The sequence below is a fragment of the Elephas maximus genome, chromosome 1 (genome assembly GCF_024166365.1).
Source record: "Elephas maximus indicus isolate mEleMax1 chromosome 1, mEleMax1 primary haplotype, whole genome shotgun sequence".
NCBI lineage: Eukaryota > Metazoa > Chordata > Mammalia > Proboscidea > Elephantidae > Elephas > Elephas maximus.
Window position 1 is genome coordinate 57961587 of NC_064819.1, and position 21077 is coordinate 57982663.

Below are 21077 nucleotides of genomic sequence, written 5' to 3' on the forward strand. Positions count from 1 at the left end.
TGAGCCCAGAATTTATACAAATAGCTCTTAGACAAGTACTGGTACATTTTCTTATTAAACACCTTGCTCTTTTATGAGATTAGATCTGTATAAGCTCTAATCCTTCCAGATCAGATTTTTCCCCCCTGAATTCCACCTTGTTGGATACCTTTAGTCTCCAGATGGGCCTCATCATAGTCCTGCATAGGGAAGGCACTATTGTGCACATCCAACAGCCTAGGAAACCTAAGATAGAAAAGGTAAGTAATTTGCTGCAGGCCACCCAGATGGGTGGGAGGGCTGAGGTTCAAACCCAGTTCCGGGTGCCTGAAGCCCCTGCTTCTTTCTCTAAGATGCTGTATGCTCACATGTCAGGCCACATAAGACGATGTCCTTGTGATATAAGAATGGTGTTTATTTGGGTATTTTAGAGTATAATTTCATGCAAGGTCAAGTTTCAAAATGCAGAAAACTCATATGGAATATAAATGTCCAAATGGTGCACTGGATTGGTAAAGATTTTATTTCCTGTTTAGATATGGCTGATTTTCGGAAGGTTTTTGCAAAAGCAAAGCACATAGTCATCCTGACAGGGGCTGGTGTTAGCGCTGAAAGTGGGGTTCCGACTTTCAGAGGAGCTGGAGGCTATTGGAGAAAATGGCAAGCTCAGGTCAGTAACGTTTCCAGGTTAAAAGGCTCGTCTGAATGAAACCATAACAGAGTTTGACCCCAATCCTATATCTGTGCCTGAAACCTGGAGGAAAAAGTTTTGAAATTAACTCTGACTCTTTAGTCCTGTTCATTTTGGCGTCAACACAGATCAAGTCTGCTGCAAGCAACTAGGATAGAAAAGCTAAGCAAAGCAGGCACTTGCCTTTCTTTCTAGATTTGTACAGATCACATTTATTCAGACAACAGTTAGACTTATTTTAGTAATTACATTAAAGTGGAATCAGAAAGCCTTGGCTGGCATAATTCATTCTTTTTCAAAAGATATCGAAATTAAGTATTACACATTTTTAAACTCTCATCATCTTTTCATGTTAAAACTAAAGTTGAATTGTTGAAGGTTTAGGGCTTGATGTTCAAAAATTTATATAACGATATTAGAATGTAAATTCTATAAGGGTGTGGATCTTTTATTTTAATTCAATTTTTATTGAGGCATTATATATATAAGTGGAACCCTGGTGGTGAAGTGATTAAGAGCTCAGGCTGCTAACCAAAAGGTTGGCAGTTCAGATCCACCAGCTGCTTCTTATAAACCCTACAGGGTAGTTCTATTCTGTCCTATAGGGTGGCTGTGAGTTGGACTTGACTCAACGGCACACAACAACAACAACAACAACATATGTATATGTATGTGTATATCTAATGAGGTAACATATATATATATTTTTATATATAGTGTGTGTATATATATATAATATGTAATTCACCAATTTCAAGTGTACAATTCAATGACCGTTGACAAATGTATACAGTTGTGTAACCACCCCACAATCATAATATAGAATATTTCTATCTTTCCAGAATATTCCCTCATGGCCCCTTGCAGTCAGTCCCTTCCCAGCCCCCTGCCCAGGCAACCACTGTAGTTTTAGAGGGCAGAGATTCTTGTCTGTTTTATTGACTGCTCTATCTTCAACTCCCAGAATAGTCCCTGACACAAGCTAGGTGCTTACATAATAGGTTTTTGTTGGTTGAACGAAAGCAGTCATAAATGATTACTTCAGTACATGACTTCCAATTTAGTAGGTAATTTTTTATTGAGTGAAGAGTCTATGAAACTGTTGCCAGTCCTTCCTCTACTGAGTGTCTTGGCTAGTAAGTGTTTAGGATGCTTTGCCACCTCTCGGCTGCCCTCCAGGTGAGGCCTATGGACTTAGACATGGGGTCATCACATTCAGAGAGAAGAAGGGAGAAAGAGCAGAGGGCCACTAGGGTCCCACCAGAAGGAGGGGCCAGCACAGAGCAGTCCTGACTTAGAAGCAGTGTGTGGGCTTTAGAGAAAACCAGGAGAAGCTTTGAGGAGGGGCAGTCGTCAATGTCAGAAGCTGCTCAGAGTTTGTGAGGAGGCAAAGAAGTCAATGGAATATATTTGACTCCACCCATGTTCCAGGGACCCAAGCGTGCACGCAGGTACACACATAGACAGGCTCACATGCCCCCTGTAACTGCCTCAGGCCAGGTGTGTTCCATGTAGAGAGGAGGAGGGAAGGGAGGCACAGAGATGATGTGGCTAACCCACAGCGTGGACAATCCATGCCCAAAACGAAGGCTGACATTGTAATCCACTTGAAGGGGGCCCTTCAGTAAAAGAAAGTACATAAAAGTTCAATGTGGGAAACTAATACTTGACAGAGAAGACAAACTTCTTTTTAAAGTCACTGTTTATTAAGGTAGAATTCACATACAGTAAAATATACACATTTAATGTTCAGTTTGATGAGTTTTGACAGAAATACATACCACCCTATCAAGATAGAGAATATTTTAGTCACTGCCAGAGGCTCCCTTGTTCCTGTTCCCAGTGCACCCAGCCCTCAGCTCTGCATTAGCCTAGGTGAGACTACTCCCTCCTGAAAGAAGAGCTTTACTGTAATATACAGAATGGTCCGTATATTCTGTTAAAATGATGTATATACTGTTTTATCTATGTTTATTTGTGTGCATACATACACACATATATATATAGTTGTAGTTAATAAGACTGAGTTCCTTAACTGTGACCATCACACTTCAGTTGAGCATTTCACTTTTTCCCCCAGGTAGACCTCAAAATGAGATTTCACTTCATATATTTTGGGGTTCCTTGAAAAAGTACATTCAGCCCAGAGTGCATCCCTCATCACTTCACTTCATGTTCATGACTTACTTGAGGATAAATGGAACAGGTTGTCTTAGCCCTGCCTTGTAATAAGGGAAATGAAAAGTGATTTTCCTGAGACCCCAGGTTAGCCCTAGGATTGGGACACAGGTTCCAGGTCCTACCCTGCCTGCCGACACCTGCTTGACCTAAAGCAGCCGTGTATCCCAGCTTGCCCCCTCCCAAAGTGGTTCTTCTAGAAAACAAAGGACCCTCCAGTGTTTCTCGAAGTTCAGTGCCCCCCCCCGCCCCCCGCCCTGCTGCCTCTCTTTCCCTCCCTGAACCCGCTCCTCTGTCACCCAGGACCTGGCGACTCCTCAGGCCTTTGCCCGAGACCCATCGCGGGTGTGGGAGTTTTACCACTACCGGCGAGAGATCATGCAGAGCAAGGACCCAAACCCCGGGCACCTTGCCATCGCCGAATGCGAGGCCCGGCTGCGTGGCCAGGGGCGGCGGGTGGTGGTCATCACCCAGAACATTGACGAGCTGCACCGCAAGGCTGGCACCAAGAACCTTCTGGAAATCCACGGTAAGGGACCCTCAGCCTCTCCTGGGGAGGGGAACCAGACTTTAAAAAGCATCCTGCTGTTTCAGCCTGATCCCCGACCCCTTTCCTCCCTTCCGCTGGATACCTGTCCCTTCCCGCAGGTGCTTGTGGCCTTCCTCAGTCCTGTATGGCCCTTGAACAGCCACCTCTGGGAATGGGAGGACTGCTCTGGCCCAGTCTCCTTGCTTTCTTTTCATTCACTTCTCATTTTCTACATCCTTGCGACTCTTAAGTGTGGTCTGAAAACCAGCAGCATGAGCATCCCCTGGGAACTTATTAGAAATGTAGAATCTTGGGCTCTACTCAGACCCACTGAGTCAGAATCTGCATTTTAACAGGAGGTGACTCGAGAAGCTCTGGCCAACACAGCCACATGACCCTCCCTCCTGTGGAGTTCTGTTCAGGGGTGCCATCTTGTGAGACAGCTGCCCAGCTGGGCTGACAGGAAGCAGGAGTTTTGGGCCATTGACCAGCTGTACTGTAGCAGGGTTGGGCACAGGAAGACTTCAGCATTACTGAGGTGTCCATTTACTTTCCCTTGTCCCCGAATCGGCACTCCCCACTGACGCTGTGCTTCTGCTCGGCCTGGGGCCTTTAGGAGCCGTCAGCCCAGTGACCTCCACTGCAGCGAGCCCACCATGCCATGACACCCACAGAGTCTGTCCTCTTGGGTCCCCCTGGCTTCCCTTCTCTGTTCCGGATGGCATCCTTTCTTTCCCTCTTGTCCTCTTCATCCTCTCCTCTCTTTGCTCTCACCAAAAATCTAATAAAGCGTATAAATGCGCGCACAAGGATTTCTTTCTAAGAGCATTTGCATTTAAAGAGTCTACAAATGCTCAAACCCAATGAATGCATTTAAAAAGTAATATATATATAAATAAATAAGGAAATTTGCCATTCTAACCATTTTTAAGCTTACAATTCAGTGATATCAGTTACTTTCACTATGTTGTACCGCCATCACCGCTATCTCTTTCCAAAAGTTTTACATGCCCCCCCAAAACAGAATCTCAGGGCACAGTAAGGCAGCAACTCCCCATCCCTACCTCCCTCAGCCCCTGGCAACCACCAGTCTACTTTCTGTCTTTATGGATTTGCCTCTTCTACGTATTTCATGTAAGTGGGATCATACAGTATTTGTCCTTTTGAGCTGGACTTATTTTAGGTAGCATAATGTTTTCAAGAAGGAATGCATTTCTAATTGGGGAATTTCTAGCAGTGAACCAGTGGGGGACATTGTGTGTGTGCAGTGAAGCTGCCTATTTTTGCCCAGGTCACCCCTGATAAGGAATGTAGAACATGCGTCTGTTGGGTCCCATCCCTCTCTCGTGTCCCAGAAACAGTCTGCAGTCATCCACTATGGATCACGTGTCTTCTTGGCACCCACTTCAGCTGGGTCTGGGCTGCTTTCCACGAGGCTCTTCTCATTCCTCTGGAATGTCAGAATATAGGCTGTGCCATTTGTCATGTTCAAAATTAATAAAACGGAGATGTTGATACCTGCCTTACAGAGATGTTGTAAGGATTCAGTAAGGTAATATATGCATATTACTTGGTACATTTTTGGTTGCAAGTGATGAGATTTCTTTCTAGCTTAAGTAAAAATCAGAAAAACCTCCTTATTTCATCGAACTGAAGACAGCATTGGTTGTGTAAGATGCACCATTTTTTAAACGGACCACTTAGTAATCTTCTAATGAAACCACGATATATTTTCCTAACCATTAGAATTGTTATTTTTCACTTATAGAAAAGACTTTTGAAAACTTGTTTAGATAGAGACTTTTAGAAATTATATTACTTTTGGGGATACACAAAATAGGAAGTGTAAGGGAACTAAATTGGTTATTTCTCATTATCGGGGTCCTCCAAATTACTTCTGAGTGACTCAGGGGCATCGGTGTCTGTGTTTTTGATGGAGCATCATGCTCTGGGACACCGTGGGGATTGGTGATGCAGCATTTTCTAGAGAATGTTCCTCTCTTTTCTCTGGGATTTTCTTCCAAGCTGCTGACACACATTCTGCAAGTTTGGTATTGGGCCTTTCTTAACCTTACCAAAAAGTGTCAATGGGAATGGAAAGTTTTTAGACAACACCCAGGGCTCATTTTCCTTCCTCAGTGGTCCTTCAATGGTTTGTCGACTGAAATATCCAGGGCTTGCTTTTGTCCAGTCAGGCCACTGAGGTTAGCCATCATGTCACCATATTTCAGCAATCGTTGTTCTCCTTCAACAAGTTTGTGCAGGTGCAGACAGTGACAACCACGTCTCATCCGTCATCCGGCCAATAACAATTGTAGGACACGTTGCAATTTCAGGGATGTTAAAATGGCCAAAAATGCCCATACTAACGCTGATAAAGTAGGTGGAGCTGATGTCATTAGCTCCTTCCTCTTGTTCTTGCCTTCCTCTCTCCCTCTCTCAACTTTGCTTTCCCCTTTGGGTTAGTGTCACTTCTCCTGCAGTAGCTGATCTTCCTCCAGATAACTTCTGGCACCTCCAGACTCACTCTATTTAGCTTCACCCAGAAAATGAACCTCCTGGTGTCCATGCACCCACCCCTTAACCAAACACTACTGCCAGAGGGGTGCGGCACTGCAGTGGATGAAAACATGTGCCCGTCCTTGTATTATGGGCAGTGATTAACAGCTCTATTAGCTCAGCCTGGGGCGGAGGAGGGATGGTTCCCCAAAGAAGGAATTGCAGACAGAAAGAAACAATATATGTCCACTATGATGTGTGAGGAGCCCCAGTGGCGCAGTGGTTAAGAGCTACGGCCAATAAACAAAAGGCCAGCAGTTCAAAGCCATCAGCAGCTCCTTGGAAACCCTAGAGGGCAGTTCTCCTCTGTCCCATAGGATCAGTTTAAGTCGGAGTTGACTCAGTTGCAACAGGTTTGGTTTTTTGTTTTTCTTAATGATGTGTAAGGAGTCCCTTGTGGTACAGATGGTTAGTGCACCCAGCTACTAACCAAAAGGCATGGCAGCCTACTTCAGCCGTTAAACATGTGAAGCATAGTTCCACTCTGACACATAGGTCAGAGTGGGCCATCATGGGTCAGAATAGACTGAACAGCAACTGGTGTACGGTGCAGAAAGTGCTCAGTACAGGACTGGACACGTGGCATATAGTTCATAAATGGTAGCCACCACTGTAGCTCAATGAGTGGCTGCTACAAACGGTCGCTAAATTGTATTAACAGTTAACTGTTAATGCAGTGCAGGTGTATGAGCAATTATTTTCTTTGTTTACTAGGCAATTATTTATTTATTGAGCTGCTTTTATGTGAAGGACTCAGGTATTCTTAAATCAAAAAATTCTGTAAACACATCCTAAGCTACTGAACCTTTATCATTCCCTTACTTAGTAAATCATGCCCTTAGCTTTAGGTTGGGCTTCGTTTACCCTGCTGCCCACTTCAGTTCTACCTGAGCATCACTCCAAGGTTGTGTGGCAGCACATTAGTCTTGCAGTTAGTTATCTCATCTGCATCCCTCTTCTCTAGACTGTAGACTCCTTGGGGGCATATGCTCTTGGTGTTCAGTAGGACCTCATGCCTTTGTATTTCCCATGATTCCTAGGGTAGGTGTATTCGCTAAAATGAATGTATAAAAACTATTTTTTACCCTTTAGACATGGAGACGATCACTTTTGACTATACTAAATTGTGGACTTGTCTGACTTGTTTTTTTCAGGTAGCTTATTTAAAACTCAATGCACTGCTTGTGGAAATGTGGCCAAGAACTACAAGAGTCCAATTTGTCCAGCTTTATCAGGAAAAGGGTAATTACACTGCATTGTAGAAAAAGTATATGTTGTTTTCTCCTTGAAATTGAACATAAAAATGAGGAAATTAAAAGTTAATCTAGGACTCCCATGAATATTTAAGAGAAATAAGACTAGATACAGTATAGCCATACGATAAAAGAAGCATTCTGCTCACAGTTTACAATGTTAAACTAAACCACAGGATACCTAATTATATACAATATAATTTCTGTATTTAAATGCACACACCATGTTTATATATGTGTATATAGATAAAAGACCCAACAAAATGTTAACGGGCATTATCAGGAGTGGCAGGATTTTGAGTAATTTTTTTTTCACCTTTAAAAAATAATTTTATTGCAGTAAAAAAATATATGTAACAAAAAAATTGGCATTTAAACCATTTTAAAGTGTACAATTCAGTGACATTAGTTACATTGTCCATGGGTAATTTTAATTTCTTTATACCTTTAGGAATTTTATAACATTTCTGTGATGAACATGTATTACTGTTATAATTAAGGAAAAATTTAAGAGCAGACTCAGAATATTGAGAATAACTTTACTTAGCAATTTTGAAACAATATAAAATTATATGAATGATGTATTAATACTATCTCATTGCAAAAGATTCAAATTATAATGAAGTGTACAAGGAGCCCTGGTGGTGCAGTGGTTAAGCATTCAGCTGCTAGTCTAAAGATCGATGGTTCGAACCCATCAGCCACTCTGAGGGAGAAAGATGTGGCAGTCTGCTTCCATGAAGATTTATAGAGGCGCGGCCAAGGTGATGGAATAGTCAGACACTTCCTGTGGTCCTTCTTAGAACAAAGACTCAAAAAACAAGTGAATCGATTGTATATGACAGCCTAGGAGCCCTGAACATCAAAGACAAAGTTGAGGAATTGGACTGCGTGGCAGGGGGAGAGAAAGACAGTTTAGAAGCAGCAAAAAAGTGCCAGACCTGACCTAGCCAGCACCCTGCAGGCTGGACCATTGGGCACACTCAGGCTGAGGCAAAGCAGTAGTGCTCGGGACACATTTTTACCATGTTTGGAGAAGCTGAGCAGCAGAGAGTCTTCACAAGTCTCTGGAGCCAGGGGGAAGTGAGGCTGGATCTGCAAAAGTTAACTGCAAGTGTCAAACCTACTGCATGGGATCAAAATAACCCTTCCTCCTCTGGGAAGTGCCTCTCTTTCCCTCCCTTGCTCCCTCCTCGCTTTGCTCCAGTGCTAGTCTGGCAGTACTCAGCAGTTGCCACGCCCCCTCGGCTGGAAATGGGACCCCTTGTGCCCAAGCCAGTCTCTCAGCTTTGGGGAGGGAACAGATAAACAAATGAACAAACAAAAAAGGAAACCGCCAACTCGCCTAAGCTGGGACCTCAGGGCTAACCTCGCCCAAACCGGCCTCTCGGCTTTAAAAATCACTGTGCCCCCTAAGCTGGGAACTCAGGGCAGGCACTACCCCTTTGCCTAGGCACAGGCATAAGGGGTATACGAACTTCGAATGCCTTTCACCCCTGCCTAGAACTGTATGGGCCCATTCAACAGCATAGCAGGCTATATACCTGAAGCCTATTTTCAACTGCAGCAGCTAAGGGGGCGTGGCAGATTCATATTTGATACCACCCTGCCTAGTAAGCAGGGTCCTCGTCCTCGCACATCACAGATCTGAGGATTGGCGGCTTCGCCCACTACAACTAGCCACCCATAATGGGGATTTGAGAACAAGTGGTGCCTCCCAGTCTTTACAGCCAAGAGCTTTGGGTGCCCAAAATTCAGGTACAAAACCCACCCTCCTACCCACTTTAGCGGACAAGGACATGCCTTCCACCTAGGCGCTCAGGGGCAGCCGTCAGCTCCCTACCTTGCTCAATATATAAGCCCCTACTGCAGCCAGATACCTGTGCCTGCTCCCATCACCCCTACATAGCTCTGCCTGTCTAGGACAGTACTTGGTGACCAATGATCTGGACACTTGAGCTGAATCCAAACAAAAAAAAAGTAATCGGAATCCCAGGCTCACATACCTAGTAGCAGCTCTAACCATCTGGTGACAGGATGTAAGAGCTTCAAAGACACCAATAATCAAAGTAGCTCACATGACCAGCCTATTTGGGCATATCAAAACAAAACAAAACAAGAAGCTAGGACACAGTAAGCAGACAATAAATAAATATAATGAACTTATTGATGTCTCGGAGGCAAGTCAATATCAAATCACATAAAGAGGCAGACTGTGATGGCTCTAGCAAGTGACCAAAACAAAGAACCAGGAAGCCTCCTAGAGGAAGAGAAAGCCTTGGAATTACCAGAAGTAGAATTTAAAAAATTAATATACAGAGCTCCTCAAGAGAAAGGAGATCAGGCAAAACTCAGACCAAACTAAGGAACATGCAAACAAAGCAATAGGGGAATTTAGGAAAGCTATATAACAGCACAATGACAAATTCAACAGGCTGCTAGACTCCATAGAGGGATAGCAAATAGAAATCCAAAAGCTTAACAATGAAATGTCAGAATTAGACAACTGAGTAGAAGTCATAGGAGCAGAACTGAGGCAATGGAAGTCAGAATCAGTGAGATTGAATATAAACCACTTGACACCACCTTAATTGAGAAAAAAATCAGATAAAAGAATTTAAAATAATGAAGAAACCCTCAGAAGTATGTGGGACTCTATCAAGAAGAATAACCTCTGAGTGATTGGAGTACCAGAACAGGAGGGAATAAAAGAAAACAGAGAGAATTGTTGAAGAGTTGTTGGCAGAAAACTTCCCTGATACTGTGAAAGACAAGATGATATCTATCCAGAAGCTCATCAAACCCCACACAGGGTAGATCTCAAAAGAAAGTCACCAAGACATATTATAATCAGACATGCCAAAACCAAAGATAAAGAATTTTAAGAGCAGCTAGGGATAAACGAAAAGTCACCTAAAAAGGAGAGTCAATAAGACTAAGCTCAGGCTACTCAGCAGAAACCATGCAGGCAAGAAGGCAATGGGGTGACATATAGAAAGCCTTGAAGGAAAAAAATTGCCAGCCAAGAATTATGTATCCAGAAAAACTGTCTCTCAAATATGAAGGTGAAATTGGGCATTTCCAGATAAACAGAAGTTAATGGAATTTGTAAGAACCAAACCAAAATTATAAGAAATACTAAAGGGAACCCTCTGATTAGAGAATCAATAATATCAGATAACAACCCAAGACTAGAACACAGGACAGAGCAACCAGATATCAAGCCAGATAGGGAAGTCACAAAAATAGAGCTAAAACATTGAATACAGGGAAATAGAGATGTCATTATGTAAAAAAGAGGGACTAAATAATGTAGTCATAGAACTTTCATATGGAAAGGAAGCCAAGGTGATATCAAGAAATAAAAGAAGCTTAGAAAAAATAAAGGGAAATTTTAAGGTAGCCACAAAGGAAACTAGCAAGTCTACACATCAAAATAAAAAAGAAGAAAAGCTAAAGACTCAGCAAATACAAAATCAACAAATCAACAATAGTGAAAAAGAGAATACATAAAGAAAAACTACTCAGTACAGAAAATTAAGTGGAACAAAGAAACTGTCAACAACATACAAAAAAAAAAATACATCAAAATGACAGCACTAAACTCATACCTATCAATAATTACACTGAATGTAAATGGACTAAATGCATCAAAAAAGAGACAGAGAGTGGCAGAATGGATAAAAAAATCACGATCTATCTATATGCTGTCTACAAGAGACACACCTTAGACTCAAAGACACAAACAAACTAAAACTGAAAGGATGGAAAAAATAAGTAAACAACAATCAAAAAAGAGCAAAGGTGGCAATGTTAATCTCTGACAAATTAGACTTTAAAGAAAAATACATCACAAAGGATAAGAAGGACACTATATAATGATTAAAGGGTAGTACACCAGGAGGATATAATCATAATATTTACGCACCCACCAGCAGGGCTCCAAAATACATTAAAAAAAAAAAACTCTAACAGTATTGAAAAGAGAAATAGACAGCTCCACTATAATAGGAGATTTCAACACACCACTTTTCAGTGAGGGACAGAACATCCAGAAAGAAGCTCAGTAAAGACATGGAAGATCTAAGTGCCACAGTCAACTAACTTGACCTCACAGACATATACAGAACACTCCATCTAACAGCAGCTAAGTATACTTTTTTTTCCAAAGCACACAGAACATTCTCCAGAATAGACCACATATTAGGCAACAAAGCAAGCATTAACAGAACCCAAAACACTGAAATATTACAAAGCATCTTTTCTGACCATAAAGCCATAAAAGTAGAAATCAATAATAGAAAAAATAAGGAAAAAAAAAATCAAATACATGGAAACTGAACAACACCTTGCTCAAAAACTACTGGGTTATAGAAGAAATCAAGGATGGAATAAAGAAATTCACAGAATCAAATGAGAATAAAAACATCCTACCAGAACCTTTGGGACGCAGCAAAACCAGTGGCCGGAGGTCAATTTATAACAATAAATGCACACATCCAAAGAGAAGAAAGGGTCAAAATCAAAACATTAACCCTACAACTTGAACAAATAGAGATTAGCAAAAGAAGCCCATGGGCACCAGAAGAAACGAAATAATAAAAATTAGAGCAGAAATAAACGAAATAGACTAGAAAAACAATTTAAAGAGTTAACAAGACCAAAAGATGGTTCTGTGAAAAGATCAACAAAATTGATAAACCACTGGCCAAACTGACAAAATAAAAACAGAAGAGGAAGAAATGACCCGAATAAGAAATGAGATAGGCAATATCACAACAGACCAAAGTGAAATTGGAAATAATCATAACAATACTGTGAAAAATTGTACTCCAACAAATTTGAAAACCCAAAGAAAATGGGCAAGTTTCTAGAAACACACTACCTACCTAAACTAACACAAACTGAGGTAGAAAACTAAATAAACCTATAACAAAAGAAGTGATTGAAGACGTAATTAAAAAAAACACTCCCAAGGGTGGGGAAGCCCTGGCCCTGGCGGCTTCACTCGAGAATTCTACCAAACTTTCACAGAAGAGTTAACATCACTACTACTAAAGGTATTTCAGAGCATAGAAAAGGATGGAATACTACCAAACTCATTCTATGAAGCCAGCATAACCCTGATACCAAAACCAGGTAAAGACACTACAAAAAAGGAAAATTACAGACCAATATCCCTCAGAACGTAGATGCAGAGATCCTCAACAAAATTCTAGCCAATAGAATTCAACAAAATATCAAAAAAAAAAAAAAATTCATCATGACCAAGTGGGATTCATATGAGGTATGCAGGGATGGTTCAACATTAGAAAAATGATCAATGTGATCCATCACATAAATAAAAGATCAGAACCACACGATTTTATCAATCAATACAGAAAAGGCATTTAACAAAGTCCAACACACATTCATGGTAAAAACTGAGGGAAATAGGAATGGAAGGAAAATTCCTCCACATGATAAAGGGCATTTATGCAAAGCCAATGCCAACATCATCCTAAATGGAGAGAGTCTGAAAGCATTCCCCTTAAGAGTGGGAACCAGACAAGGATGCCTTTTTATTACCACTCTTATTCAACATTGTGCTTGAGGTCCTATCCAGAGCAATAAGGCAAGAAAAAGAAATAAAGGGCATCCAAATTGGTAAGGAAGGAGAAAAGTGTCCCTGTATACAGATGATAGGATCTTATATACGGAAAACCCTAAAGAATACACAAGAAAACTACTGGAACTAATAGAAGATTTCAGCAAAGTATCAGGATACAAGATAAACATACACAAATCATTTGGATTCCTCTACACCAACAAATAGAACTTCAAAAAGGAAGTCACCAAATCAATACCATCTACAATAGCCCCCAAGAAGATAAAATACTTAGGAATAAATCTAACCAAAGACATAAAAGACCAATAGAAAGAAAACTAGAGGACGTTACTGCAAGAAACCAAAAGAGACCTGCATAAGTGGAAAAACATACCATGCTCATGGATAGGAAGACTCAGCATTGTTAAAATGTCTGTTCTACCCAAAGCAATCTATAGATACAATGCAATCCCAATTCACATTCCAACGACATTTTTTAATGAGATGGAGAAACAAATCACCAACTTCATATGGAAAGGGAAGAGGCCCAGGATAAGTAAAGCATTACTGAAGAAGAAGAACAAAGTAAGAGGCCTCACCCTACCTGATTTTAGAACCTACTATACTGGCACATTAGTCAAAGCAGCCTGGTACTGGTACAACAGATATATAGACCAATGGAAGAGAATTGAGAATCCAAAGGTAAATTTATCCACATGTGAGCAGCTGATATTTGACAAAGCCCCAAAGTCCATTAAATGGGGAAAAAACAGTCTCTTTAACAATTGGTGCTGGCGTAACTGGGTATTCATCTACAAAAAATGAAAGAAGACCCATACCTCACACCACGTACAAAAAGTAACTCAAAATGGATCAGACACCTAAATATAAAATCTAAAACAGTAAAGATCACCGAAGAAAGAATAGGGACAACCCTAGGAGCCCTAATACATGGCATGAAGAAAATACAAACCATAACTGACAATGCAGAAACACCAGAAGAAAAACTGCACAACTGAGAGCTCCTAAAAATCAAACACTTAGGCTCATCAAAAGGCTTAGCCAACAGAGTAAAAAGACAACCTACAGACTGGGAAAAATTTTTCGGCTACAACATATCCAACAAGGGTCTAATTCTAAAATCTACAAGATACTGCAATACTTCAATGACAAAAAGACAACCCAATTAAAAAACGGGCAAAGGATATGAACAGGCACTTCACCAAAGAAGATATTCAGGTGGTAACAGATACATGAGGAAATGCTTATGATCATTAGCCGTTAGAGAAATACAAATCAAAACTACAATGAGATAGTATCTCACCCCAAGAAGATTGGCATTAATCCAAAAACACAAAATAAATGTTGGAAGGGTTGTGGAGAAACTGGAACACTTGTGCACTGCTGGTAGGAATGTAAAATGCTACATCCACTTTGGAAATTGATTTGGTGTTTTCTTAAAATCTAGAAATAGAAGTAACAATATACTTAGAGAAATAAGAGCTGTCACACGAATAGATACATGCACACTCATGTTCATTTTAGCACTGTTCACAATAGCAAAAAGGTAGAAACAACCTAGGTGCCTACCAGCAGACAAATGGATAAACAAATTATGGAACCCACACAAAATGGAACACTGTGCAATAATGAAGAATCCGCAAAATATCTCACAACATGGATGAATCTGGAGGACATTATGTTGAGTGAAACTAGTCAGTTGCCAAAGGACAAATATTGTATGAGACCACTATTATAAGAACTCAAGAAAAGGTTTAAACACAGAAGAAAATGTTCTTTGATGGTTACTTGGGTGGGGAGGGAGGGAGGGTGGGAATTCACTAACTAGATAGTAGACAAGAATCATCTTGGGTGAAGGGAGGGACAACTTGACTAAACCACAAGCTAAGAAGTTTCCTGACCCTGAACACAGCTAAACACTTCAATGGACAGAGTAGCTGGGGTTGGGGTCTGGGGACCATGATTTCGGAGGACATCTAGGTCAATTGGCATAACAAAGTTTATTAAGAAAATGTTCTGTATCTACTTTGGCAAGTGGCCTTCTAAGATGCGTTAATTGCTCCCAACCCACTTGGAGCAAAGGAGAATGAAGAACACCAAAGACACAAGGAAAATATTAGCCCCAGAGACAAAAGGGCCACATAAACCAGATACTCCATCAGTCTGAAACCAGAAGAACTAGGTGGTGCCTGGCTACCACCAATGACTGGCCTGACAGGGAACACAACAGAGAGTCCCTGACGGAGCGGGAGACAAGTGTGGACCAAAACTCACATTCACATAAAAAGACCAGACTTAATGGCCTGACTGAGACTGGAGGAACTCCTGAAGTCATGGCCCCCATACTGTGTTAACCCAGAACTAAAACCATTCCCAAAGACCACTGTTCAGGCAAAAGATTATACTGGACTTTTTTTTTTTTTTTTTATAAAACATAAAATAATACTCGTGAAGAGTGTGCTTCTTAGTTCAAGCAGATACATGAGACCAAGAGGACAGCTTCTGCCCGGAGGCAGGATGAAAAGGCAGTAAGGGACAGGAGCTGGTTGGAGGTCACAGTAAACCCAGGGTGGAAGGGGGAGTGTGCTGTCACAATTGTAGGGATTGCAATTCGTGATTAGTGTCACATGACATTAAGTGTATAAAATTTTGTATAGAGATTAACTTGAACCGTAAACTTTCACCTGGAAATACAATTAAAAAAAAAAAAAAAAAAGATTTACAGCCTCGGAAACCCTATGAACAGTTCTACTCTGTCCTGCAGGGTTGCTGTGAGTCGGAATTGACTCGATGGCGATGGGTTTTGTTTTACTATAAGGCAAAACATGGAAGTCCTGCTTAGCACATGCTACCACTCTCCACCCCCTCCATACATACAAATTTCCTCTCTTGAGGTAAAACCACTGGTGAGTAAAAGTTTGGTGTCCATTCTTCTAGGAACCTTCTAAGTTACAAATAGCATACCCATTGCTGTCAATTCTGACTCATAGCGACCCTGTAGGACAGAGTAGAACTGTCCTATGGTGTATATAAGGCTATAATCTTTACGGGAGCAGACTGCCACATCTTTCTTCCACAGAGCAGCTGGTGGGTTCAAACCACCAACATTTTGGTTAGCAGCCAAAAGCTTAACCATTGTACCACCAGGGCTCCTCCTTGTAAGTTAGCACTTATTAATCAGGAGTCTTGAACCATATACTACCAGGCAAATATGAAGATTTATTGGGTTATTTGTTCTTTGCTTGTACCAATGGCATTCTTTTTTCTCTAATGTTTACTTTAGTGCTGCAGAACCTGGAACTGAAGATGCTAGAATCCCAGTTGACAAACTTCCCCGGTGGGTAAAAAGCTTTGAGCTCTATATGACCTCTATTTGGTGTTTCGGATTGCAGAAAAGGAGTATTAGGAGTCAAAACCTAAAAGTTTATTTAGTGAGATGCCTCTAAAATCAAATGCACAAATGCACCAACCTATGAGGCCCAGGCTTGGAGGATCAGCTAGGCCAGTGGGATACGGGAGCTGCTTCTCTCCAACCCCTGTTTGCTTTGTGGATGAAGGGATAATCTGAGGTCTGGAAAGTTCTGAAGCTGCTGTGCTACAGATGCTTAACTGGTGTATAAATACATCAAGGCTGGCATCCTGTAACTCCTGCATACAGGTTAGCTGTCGTCACTGTCATCGTCGCCGTCACCTGTGTTATTAATCCAGGGTTGTGGAGGCAGTGAAATTGCAGGACCAAACAGAATTTTGGGTGTGTGTGTGTGTATATATATGTAAGACAACCTCTAGAAATATTTTTATGGCAATTTTTCAAAACCCAACATTAAAATGGCACTTCTAAAAGTGTTTCATAGAGCACTAGTTTCATGTGATGTTGATAGGTATTACTTGGAAAAAAATCACACACTCAAATAAATTTGGAAACACTAGATTAAACAAAGTTAAATATGATTGCTTTAATGCAGGACTTCTCAGAGCCTTTAATATACTGAAGTCCATTGTGACTCTCCCAAAAGGGGCTATAATATGTTAACACTTCACTGGCTTATTTAAGCACAGGCCCACCCTCACCCCTCTTTTTTTAAAATTTTTTTCTTAATAAAGATTTTCATTACTAAATTCTAAAATTTCAACCTGAAACAAGAGGGAGTCCTGGGAGGTTCCTGAGTAGGAGATTAATATGATGAAAGTAGTGCTTGGGGAGATTATTTTAGAAGGTCTATCTTTTTTTATCCCAGATAGCCTTTTTTTTTTTTTTTTTTTTTTATCCCAGATAGCCTAGAGCTAGAAGAGGGAAAGATGAGAAATTTGCGGTAATCGACACTTGTGAACTTGGCTGTGGACGGGGCAAGGAGAGGTGAATCAGAGAATGTGATGGAGGCCATTCATGCAACTAGGGGATGGTTGGGGTGCTGGGGGTGAGTCTAAGTCAATGTTACTCCCAGGTCGGACAACTCTGAGCACAACTGGGCCAATGAATGTAGGGAAGGAGCTAAGAAAAAGAGAGCAGTTTAGAACTAGAACATCAAGCTTAGCTGAAACTCATTTGTGAACAAGTTAACTCAGAGCACAGAGATGAAATAAAATCTTAATACATATAATTAAAATTAACACTTCATATTTTTTTTATCTGGGCAAGATCACGTGGGCTGGGAGGGAAGGGATAGGGGACAAGGAGGCTTGGAGGTGATCTGTCTGGACAGACGGGACTTGAGGCAGCTCGTGGCCGTCCTCTGGTCCACCTGGCAGACCTTCCGCTAGGGCAGGGTTTGGTGTCCTGTTAATGGTAACCTTCTTGCAGATGTGAGGAGGCAGGGTGTGGGGGCCTGTTGCGGCCACATGTCGTGTGGTTTGGAGAAAATCTGGATCCAGCCATTCTGGATGAGGTGGACCGAGAGCTCGCCCTCTGTGACTTATGTCTAGTGGTAGGTCACACTGTCCTGATCCTTGGGATTTTCTGAAACCGGGAGGATTGGGGTGGAGTTCACTGTTGTTCCCTTCCTCCCTCTCTTCCTTCCCTCCTTCCTTCCTCCCTCCCTCCTTCCCTCTCTGCTTCCCTTCTTCCTTCTTCTTTCTTTTCAGGATGTGTGTTGAGAAATTTTGTATGTCTTACAGAAAAACTAAGAAATAATGAATAAGAATTGATCTTAAAATATGAACTACACAAGACCATGTACTTTTTTCTTATGCGTCTTAAAGCCTTTTGGCCCTCCAAAATGAAAAGAGCATGTTATTGGTTCTGATTTTTAAAATAATATATACTCACTATAAAAATTGAGAAGATAACAAAAAAATTATAAAAAGAAATGAGAACTCATCCATTATTCCACGTTCCAGAAGTAGTCACTATTGGCATTTTGGTATATTTTCTTCTAGACTAGAGGTGAGCAAACTAGGGCCTGAGGGCCAGATCTGGCCTCCCATCTATTTTTGTAAATAAAGTTTCATTGGACAGTCATACACATTTGTTTACGTAATTTGTTTAGATAATAGTGGTAGAATTGAGTTGTGTGGTAGTCTGAAATGCCTAAAATATTTACTTTGTGGCCCTTTATAGAAAAGTTTGGCCACCCCTGCACTAGATCTTTTATTATACAGATCTACACATATTGATTAAAATTAAAAAACGGGCTCATACTCTTTGTTCTGCTTTGAAACTGCTTTATTTGCGTAACAGTTCATTTAGCATCTTCCTTGTTACAAGACAGAGAGAGAAAGCCTTCCCCTGGAGCTGACACCCTGAATTTGGACTTCTAATCCACTAACTAGACTGCAAGAAAATAAATTTCTGTTTGTTAAAGTCATCCACTTGTGGTATTTCTGTTATGGCAGCACAAGATGACTAAGACAATTTGGTACCGAGAGAGCGGGGTGCTGCTCTAACAGATACCTATAATGTGGAAGCAGTTTGAAACTGTGAATGGATAGAGTTGTGACAGCAGCAGAGGACCAGAAAAGCGTCAACAGCAGAAAACCAGCAGCAGCAGAACCAGGAGACCAGCGCAAGATGGTGCTGGAGTCGACCCACAGAGCAAGAGAAGTGAGTGCCTGTGCACAGGAGGCTTCCTGGTGGAACTACAGAGCTTTGGAACACTTGCCTCAGCAGGGCAGATGTGGGCATGAGGCCAGAGGAGCCAAGAGGCCAAGAAACCAGGAAGCAGAAGCTGAAGACATAAGAAACAGAAGAAGGTGAGCTGCCTCAGTCTCAAAAGGTATGGCCAGGACCTCTGAGGTTTCAAAGGGTGGAGCCATGGCCTCTGGTGTTTCTAAGGGTGGAGTTGCCACTCAGATGGACTAGGAGAATGGTGTGTCTAAAGCCGAGGGAGCAGAGTTGCTGTCCCAGTGGGCCTGGAAGGCGGAGCTGAAGCCCAGGGCCGAGAGGCCTCCACTCAGAATCCGGAGAGTATGGCCAATACCTAGAGTCTGGAGGGCAAGGTTATTGTGTCAATTGTCTCAGAGAACAGAGGATTATTTTCAGAGCTTTGAGGACTAATGTAATGCATTCTGCTGACTTGATTGGTGCCTGTTATGCCTTCTCTCCCTTGAGTTTCTCCCATTTGTAATGGAAATGTCTAGCTTGTACCTATTCTGCCATTGTACCCTTGGAAGCAGATGACTTGTATTCTAGATTTCACAAATGAAGAAGTTTTGGATTTTGGACTTGGAGTTAAGACTTTCGATATATGATGGGGTGAATATGTTTTGCATGTTGCAAGATATGAATTTTGGGGGGCCAAAGGGTGGAGTGTAATGGATTAAATTGTGTCCCCCAAAAATATGTGTCAGCTTGGTTAGGCCATGTGTAGTTGTCCTCCATTTTGTGATTTTCCTATGTGGTATAAATCATAATTTCTGCCTGTGGTTAAAAGGATTACTCAGGTCATCTCCCTGATCCAAAAGGGAGTTTCCCTGGGGTGTAGCCTGCACTCCCTTTTATATCTCAAGAGATGAAAGAGAAGCAAGCAGAGAGTTGGGGACCTCATGCCACCAAGAAAGAAGCACCAGGAGCAGAGCGTGTCCTTTGGACACAGGGTCCCTGCGTCTGAGAAGCTCCTTAACCAGGGGAATATTGAGGACAAGGACCTTCTCCCTCCAGAGCTGACAGAGAGAGAAAGCCTTCCCCTGGAGCTGACATCCTGAATTTGGACTTCTAACCTACTTAGACTGTGAGAAAATAAACTTCTCTTTGTTAAAAGTCATCCATTTGTGGTTATTTCTGTTATGGCAGCACTAGATGACTAAGACACTTGCCAGTACATCTAATTCTACATCATCTTTTAAATGACTACCTTGTTTTTATGTAAAATGACATATTTATCCAATTCTCTGTCTTTGGACATGTAAGCACTTTCAAATTTTGATATTTTAAATAGTGTCTGTGGTGAATATCTTTAGATATACATCTTAGCACACTTTTCAAATTGTTCTCTTAGGATAAATTTCCTAGAAGTAGAATTAATTGGACAAAGGTATGTACATTTCAGAATTTCCTGAACTTATCTTTAAAGACAGAGGTACTTGCTTGTGGGCGCATATTCATTAAGCCAATGTTTGTTGAGTGCATTCTAAAGTTGAGTTTAGTATCCGTGTTCAAGATAAGTTGTTAAGTGAGTAAAGCTGGTTTGCAAAGCATGTTTTGGTCTTCTTATTCTTGTAGAGAATGCTTATAAAACATATATTCATAGGAAAAAAACCAGAAAAGATGTACATCAAAATGTTAACGGTGGTTATCTCGGGGTAGTAGGAAAATAGAAAGCAGCCCTGGTGGCACAATGGTTAAGCGCTTGGCTGCTAACCAAAAGGTTGGCTGTTCCAACCCACCCGGCAGCTCCGTAGGAGAAAGACCTGATCTGTTCCCATAAAGATTACAGCCTAGAACACCCTAAAGGACAGTTCTACCCTGTCACATGGGGTCACATGAGTCAAAATTGCCTTGAAGGCACCTAACAACAACAGGATTATAGATGATACGTATATGTTTTTCCTTTGTATTTTCTAACTTAAAAAAAAAATGAACATGGATTTTTTGCGTAACTTTAAAAAACAGAAACAAAAGTAAAACTAACCCTGAAACATGTTTATTGAGTCTTTTCTCAGCTGCTCTCTCCATTGGCATAGCTCTCCTTTTCATGTCACATGTTCTTCCCCACTTCTAGGAATTAGTCAAAAGGATGCCTCTTAACTTTCCTTTGTCCCTTGGACACTCTCCATTTGCCCCACCCAGCTTAGCTTTCCTCAGACCGGCAACCACAATCCTGTCTGAGTTTATGTAAGGCTTCC

General features: G+C 41.3%; 1 protein-coding gene across 8 annotated transcripts in view; it reads left to right on the forward strand.

Annotated features, from left to right (window-relative positions):
* The window catches only part of SIRT5 (sirtuin 5), a 50298-nt gene that overhangs the window by 17771 nt on the left and 11450 nt on the right, over positions 1 to 21077 (forward strand). For 7 of the 8 annotated variants that reach the window (XM_049884096.1, XM_049884063.1, XM_049884080.1 and 4 more), the window contains 5 exons: positions 516 to 649; positions 3152 to 3377; positions 7091 to 7178; positions 16081 to 16134; positions 17599 to 17722. In XM_049884096.1, the coding sequence (XP_049740053.1) occupies positions 516 to 649; positions 3152 to 3377; positions 7091 to 7178; positions 16081 to 16134; positions 17599 to 17722 (626 nt within the window). Of the gene's footprint in view, positions 1 to 515; positions 650 to 3151; positions 3378 to 7090; positions 7179 to 16080; positions 16135 to 17598; positions 17723 to 18505; positions 20142 to 21077 lie in introns of those variants that run through there. The other variant, XM_049884113.1, reaches the window with a different exon arrangement.